This window comes from Babylonia areolata, chromosome 13 (genome assembly GCF_041734735.1).
Source record: "Babylonia areolata isolate BAREFJ2019XMU chromosome 13, ASM4173473v1, whole genome shotgun sequence".
NCBI classification, from domain to species: Eukaryota; Metazoa; Mollusca; class Gastropoda; order Neogastropoda; family Buccinidae; genus Babylonia; species Babylonia areolata.
In genome coordinates this window covers 27,145,831-27,153,330 of record NC_134888.1, presented here as the reverse complement: position 1 = coordinate 27,153,330, position 7,500 = coordinate 27,145,831, and the positions used below count along the sequence as shown (strand labels likewise).

Sequence of the window (7,500 nt, the reverse complement as noted above, 5' to 3'; positions counted from 1 at the left end):
GAATTCACATCCGCTGTGTACAGGGCTGGGCAGTGGAAGGTAGGGCAGTGAATTGACATCTGCTGTGTACAGGGCTGGGCAGTGGAAGGTAGGGCAGTGAATTGACATCCGCTGTGTAGAGGGCTGGGCAGTGGAAGGTAGGGCAGTGAATTGACATCCGCTGTGTACAGGGCTGGGCAGTGGAAGGTAGGGCAGTGAATTGACATCCGCTGTGTAGAGGGCTGGGCAGTGGAAGGTAGGGCAGTGAATTGACATCCGCTGTGTAGAGGGCTGGGCAGTGGAAGGCAGTGAATTGACATCCGCTGTGTAGAGGGCTGGGCAGTAGAAGGCAGCGAATTGACATCCGCTGTGTAGAGGGCTGGGCAGTGGAAGGCAGTGAATTGACATCCGCTGTGTAGAGGGCTGGGCAGTGGAAGGCAGTGAATTGACATCCGCTGTGTAGAGGGCTGGGCAGTGGAAGGCAGTGAATTGACATCCGCTGTGTAGAGGGCTGGGCAGTGGAAGGCAGTGAATTGACATCCGCTGTGTAGAGGGCTGGGCAGTGGAAGGCAGTGAATTGACATCAGCTGTGTAGAGGGCTGGGCAGTGGAAGGTAGGGCAGTGAATTGACATCCGCTGTGTAGAGGGCTGGGCAATGGAAGGCGGGGCATGTGTACAGGGCTGGGTAGTGGAAGGCGGGGCATGTGTACAGGGCTGGGCAATGGAAGGCGGGGCATGTGCACAGGGCTGGGCAATGGAAGGCCGGGCATGTGTACAGGGCTGGGGAGTGGAAGGCGGGGCCCAACTAGCCCGCCTTTCTTTGTGCCGTTTTAACCTTCCCCATCCGGAGTCAGGTACCCATCCATTCACACGTGAGTGGAGTGAGGGAAACCCGGAGTAAAGTGTCTTTCCTAATGACACAACACCATGCCGAAACAGGGCCTCGAACCCTGATCGACGGGCGCAATAGCCAAGTGGTTAAAGCTTTGGACTGTCAATCTGAGGGTCTCGGGTTCGAATCACGGTGACGGCGCCTGGTGGGTAAAGGGTGGAGATTTTTTACGATCTCCCAGGTCAACATAATGTGCAGACCTGCTAGTGCCTGAACCCCCTTCGTGTGTATATGCAAGCAGAAGATCAAATACGCACGTTAAAGATCCTGTAATCCATGTCAGCGTTCGGTGGGTTATGGAAACAAGAACATACCCAGCATGCACACCCCCGAAAACGGAGTATGGCTGCCTACATGGCGGGGTAAAAACGGTCATACACGTAAAAGCCCACTCGTGTGCATACGAGTGAACGTGGGAGTTGCAGCCCACGAACGCAGAAGAAGAAGAAGAAGAAGAAGAAGAAGAACCCTGATCACTGGTGAACACTGGGTCTCAAGTCCAACCTAGAACCTTGATCACTGTGAACACTGGGTCAGAGGTCTAACCTTGAACCCTGATGACTGCTGAACACTGGGTCACAAGTTTAACCTTGAACCCTGATGACTGCTGAACACTGTGTCACAAGTCCGACCTTGAACCCTGATCACTGGTGAACACTGGGTCACAAGTCCAACCTTGAACCCTGATCACTGGTGAACACTGGGTCACAAGTCCAACCTTGAACCCTGATCACTGGTGAACACTGGGTCACAAGTCCAACCTTGAACCCTGATCACTGGTGAACACTGGGTCACAAGTCCCACCTAGAACCTTGATCACTGGTGAACACTAGGTCAGAGGTCCAACCTTGAACCCTGATCACTGGTGAACACTGGGTCACAAGTCCCACCTAGAACCTTGATCACTGGTGAACACTGGTCCACAAGTCTAACCTTAAAACCTGATGACTGCTGAACTCACACACACACACACACACACATTCTCTCTGTCTTTCTGTGTGTGTGTGTGTGTGTGTGTGTGTGTGTGTGTGTGTGTGTGAAAGAGAGAGACAGAGAGAGAGAGAGAGAGAGTCCGAGTCTGTGTGTGAAAGAGAGAGAGAGAGAGTGTGAGTGTGTGAAAGAGAGAGAGAGAGAGAGAGAGAGGGTGGGGGGGGGGGGGGGGGGGGGGGGGGGCAGAGACAGAGACAGACAGAGAGAGAAAGAAGCTTACTTCCATATGCCTGTTCGGGTTTTCAATCATCGTGTAGTCGCCCACCTTGTACAAACCGAACGTTCTGTACAACACAGCATTCAGTTGATAGCACGGTATGTGTGATACAACATTCGGACGGCGCTATGGGCTCTTGGCTTAAATAATCTTTAATTATTCAACAATACACATGATTACAATCCAATGAATGATAAAAGAGCATCAACAAGCTTAAAGCTTATACTGTGCTACCAACGTTGCACTTCAATTTTATCATGACGGCTGATGAACCATATTATGACTTGTATCAAATAACATTCATAAACAGTAAGTAATGAAATAATGAAATAAAACAAATAAACAAACAGTACATAATATAGTAAAATAATGCTAATATCAATATGGGCTCTTCATTGACAGACAGACAGACAGACAGACAGACAGACAGACAGACAGACAGACACACACACACACACACACACACATGTATATATATATATATATATATATATATATATATATATATATATATATATATATATATAGAGAGAGAGAGAGAGAGAGAGAGAGAGAGAGAGAGAGAGAGAGAGAGAGAGAGAGAGAGAGAGACAAACATACATACATACATACATGCGTTAACCAGAAAAAACAACAACAAACACACAAAAACAGCAACAATCAAAAAACGAACGTACCAAGCTCCCAACCTACCTACCCCCCCCCCCCCCCCCCCCCAGACCCTCCCCCCTCCGACCCCCCCCCCCCCCGACCCCCCACCCCCCGCCAAAAAAAACAAAAACAAAACAAAAACAAAAACAAAAAAACAACAAACAAACAACCAAACAAACAAATATGCAAAACAAAACAAACCAAACAACAATAACCTTCACCTTCAAGCCAGGCTATCAGTCTACCGAACCAAGCAAGCAACCAAGCAGCACGAACAAGTGGGAAAAAAAAAAAAAAAAAAAAAAAAAAAAAAAAAAGCAAGAAAAGAAGTAAACACTGACCCCAGCAGGTTCATGGCGTGCACGTGAGGGTCTGCAATCCAGGAACAGGACTTGGTGTCGGCATCTACAGCATCCACCTGAGGGAAAGGGTAGGAGGTGGGTCAACCATCCGCATCAACAGTATTGAGTTTCAGTTTCAGTTTCAGTTCCAGTTCCTCCCTATCCTTTCCCCCACTCTCCCTCTCTTATTCGCTACACATACAAAGAGCTTAAAACGAGAATGAAGAAGAAAGAATCTAATGCGTAAGAGGATGAAATAGTGAAGTGTGGTGTTGCAGTGTTGGTTTTTGTTTGTTTTTGTTTTTGTTTTTTTTTTGTTTTCGTTATGTGGTCTTTTCAATTCAAGGGAGCAAACCGGGCAATATCAATCAATGGCAGAGAACGTTTTATTTCGATAGCCTCCCTTACATGCCTGAACTTCTGATGGACCTCCACTGCATTCAATCTCTGGGCCTCCCTAACACACACACACATACACACACACGCGCACGCGCACGTACGTACGCATGCATGCTCGCACGCACACAGACACACAGAAACATACACAGACCCCCCCCCCCCCCCCAGTCCCCTTCCCCTCTCCCCCCGACACACACACACAGACACAAACACACACACGCATGCACGGACGCATGCACGCCCACACTCACACACACACACACACACACACACACACACACACACACACACACACACACACAACACACACAAACACACATCCCTTTCCCCGTTCCCTTTCCATAAGTTCAGTCCATCCCACACTCCAAACACACAGACACACAACCATCCATCCATCCATCCGTCCCTCCCTCCATCCGTCCATCCATCCATCCATCCGTCCCTCCCTCCCTCCCTCCCTCCCTCCCTCCGTCCATCCATCCATCCATCCGTCCCTCCCTCCCTCCCTCCCTCCATCCGTCCCTCCCTCCCTCCCTCCATCCGTCCATCCATCCATCCCTCCCTCCCTCCCTCCCTCCATCCATCCATCACTCCCTCCCTCCCTCCATCCGTCCCTCCCTCCCTCCCTCCATCCCTCCCTCCCTCCATCCATCCATCCCTCCCTCCCTCCCTCCCTCCATCCCTCCCTCCATCCCTCCATCCCTCCCTCCCTCCCTCCCTCCCTCCATCCCTCCCTCCCTCCCTCCCTCCATCCGTCCCGCCGTCCCTCCCTCCCTCCATCCGTCCATCCCTCCCTCCCTCCATCCCTCCCTCCCTCCGTCCATCCCTCCCTCCCTCCCTCCCTCCATCCCTCCCTCCCTCCGTCCATCCCTCCATCCATCCCTCCCTCCATCCGTCCATCCCTCCCTCCCTCCCTCCCTCCATCCGTCCATCCCTCCCTCCCTCCCTCCCTCCGTCCATCCATCCATCCGTCTCTCCCTCCATCCATCCGTCCATCCCTCCCTCCCTCCTTCCATCCGTCCATCCCTCCCTCCCTCCCTCCCTCCATCCGTCCATCCATCCATCCATCCCTCCATCCGTCCATCCCTCCCTCCCTCCCTCCTTCCATCCGTCCATCCCTCCCTCCGTCCATCCGTCCATCCATCCATCCATCCCTCCATCCGTCCATCCATCCCTCCATCCGTCCATCCATCCATCCGTCCATCCATCCCTCCATCCCTCACTCCCTCCCCCCATCCGTCCATCCATCCCTCTGTCCATCCATCCATCCACCCCCCCCCCTCCATCCGTCCATCCATCCAATCCACCCCACCCCCTCCCTCCCTCCGTCCATCCACTCATCCCTTCCTCTCTCCCTCCTTCCATCCCTCCACCCCATCCTCCCTCCATCCATCCACCCCCCTCCCCCCCTCCCTCCGTCCATCCATCCAATCCAGTCCAACCCATCCAATACAGTCCTACCCATCAAATCTCGCCCAATCCAGTCCAACCCATCCAATCCAGTCCTACCCATCCAGCCCAATCCAGTCTAACCCATCCAATCCAGTCCAACCCATCCAGTCTAGCCCAATCCAGTCCAACCCATCCAATCCAATCCAATCCAACCCATCCAATCCAGTCCAACCCATCCAATACAGTCCTACCCATCCAATACAGTCCTACCCATCCAGCCCAATCCAGTCCATCCCACCCAATCCAGTCCAATCCAACCCATCCAATCCAGCCCACATCGGACAGCTCACCGGCACATTCCCAGGCCGGAAGCCGTCAAACGCACGGAGGTAAGGACCCCCGCCAGAGCTGAGGATGTCCTCGAAGGCCAGCATGAGGTCCTTGTCCCCGTCCAGGATCTGGTCCTTGGACGCCGTGATAGGCACGTCCACCCTGGCCTCCTGACGGGCAGGGTCCCAGTCCTCCGAGCACAGTTCATACACACAGGCGTGCGCCGTGACCACGTTGTCTGGGAAGGGTGTGGAGAGACAGAGAGAGAGAGAGAGATTGATTGATTGAATCTTTAATGGGTAAAGAATTAGGCACAGTAAAGGTCTTTTTACAATTCTGCCCATTTAACGACATAAAACATAAAAATAAAGAACGACACAAAACATTAAAAAAGAAGAAGAAATAAACTGAAATAAAATAAAATAATAAGAATAGTAACTGGAATAGTCTATTAAAGGTAACAAAGCGATGAAAACTGGAACAATTGGTACACTACATGTACGTACGTACGTACTTACACACACACACACACACACACACACACACACACACACACACACACACACACACACACACACACACACACACAATTATAAAACAAGCAAACAAAGACATACGTATACATTCTCGCCAACACTCACACACACACAAACACACACACGCACTTACTGTTCACACATACACATACATTCAATTTTTCATTCATCATGGCATGGCAGCTAGTGGACTGAGTACAAGCAAGCATTTGCAAAAGACCGCGAGTAGGTTAATCAAATGTATCGAATAGAAATATTCTTGTTAGTTTTAAAGAGAGATATGGCTGGAATCTGACGACATGTCTTTGAAAGCATGTTCCATTCTATGCTTCCATTAAATGAGAAACTCATCTTAAATAAATCAATTTTAGGCTTTGGGACAATAGCTCTGTCTGATTTACGTTGGAACTGGAAACAAAATAATGATTTTAGATATTGTGGGCATGCGTTATGAACAATTTTATGCATAAGAATCAATGTGTTATATCTAATAAGTAGATGAACGGGTAATATTTGAAGTTCTTTGTATATATTGTGCACAGATCCGGCTGTGGTATTTACATGATTAATCATCTTAATGGCACGTTTTTGTAAAGAGCAAAGTGGCTTTAATGTAGAAGGAGGACATTTACCCCAAATAATCGAGCAATAGCTGAGGCGAGACTGGATATAGGCAAAGTAAAACACATGTCTACAATGATTATCAAGAAAGTGTTTGATCTGTGACAATTGGAATACACTAGATGATATTTGTTTTATAAGGCAATGAATATGTTCCTGCCACGAAAGATTTTGATCAATAGTAATGCCTAATAGCATATGCTTAGTAACTTGTTTAATAGTATTGTCTTTATATTTTATGTTAAGTTGTGCTTCTGCCTTTTCTGACGAGGACAAATTAACATGCATTCTGTCTTTTCAGGGTGCACGACCATATCATTAGCATCACACCAGTTTTCGACAGATTTCATGTTGGCATTCAGATGATAACTAATTGAGAGAGAGAGAGAGAGAGAGAGAGAGAGAGAGAGAGAGAGAGAGAGAGAGAGAGAGAGAGAGAGAGAGAGAGAGAGAGAGAGAGAGAGAGAGAGAACGAAAGAATGAATGAACGAACGAACGAAAATGTTTTAATGAACTTTGGCCATGGACCACAATTCAAAATCAGGGGACAGGGGGCGGGCATGGGAAGGGTTCTTAGAACACTTGAATAGATGACACAATATCATAATGTTCATGGACTTGACATTAATTCTACCAAATAGAGAGAGAGAGAGAGTGAGAGAGAGACAGAGACAGAGAGACACACAGAGAGAGAGAGAGAGAGAGAGAGAGAGAGAGAGAGAGAGAGAGAGAGAGGGGAACATGAATGAAGATGTGAAGGTGGAAGGTTAGCGGTAGCTACTACATAATGAGAATAATAATAATGATACTACTACTACTAATACCACTACTACTACTACTACTACTACTACTACTACTACTACTAACAATGAAGATCTATCATGCACAGAGCTCGTATAAATGTACATGCACCAAGTACAACATACACGGACAAGCATCTGCGCGCGCGCGCGCGCGCGCGCGCACGCACACATACACACACACACACACACACACACACACACACACACACATATCCGCGCACGCGCGTACTCACGCACGCACACAGACACGGATTTCTACACGTGCACGGGCGCGCGCAACCCAACTCAACGCAACGCAACGCAACGCAACGCAACGCAACGCAACGCAACACAACACAACACGACGCGA

At 49.2% G+C, this 7,500-nt stretch overlaps 1 protein-coding gene across 1 annotated transcript in view; it reads right to left on the bottom strand.

Moving 5' to 3' along the window:
- Positions 1-7,500, bottom strand: part of LOC143288730 (von Willebrand factor D and EGF domain-containing protein-like) — a 36,791-nt gene that overhangs the window by 7,927 nt on the left and 21,364 nt on the right. The window contains exons 7-9 of the mRNA XM_076597356.1: positions 5,212-5,429; positions 3,071-3,147; positions 2,082-2,145 (exon numbers count right to left, since the gene is read on the bottom strand). Of these exons, the coding sequence (XP_076453471.1) occupies positions 2,082-2,145; positions 3,071-3,147; positions 5,212-5,429 (359 nt within the window). The remainder of the gene's footprint in view (positions 1-2,081; positions 2,146-3,070; positions 3,148-5,211; positions 5,430-7,500) is intronic.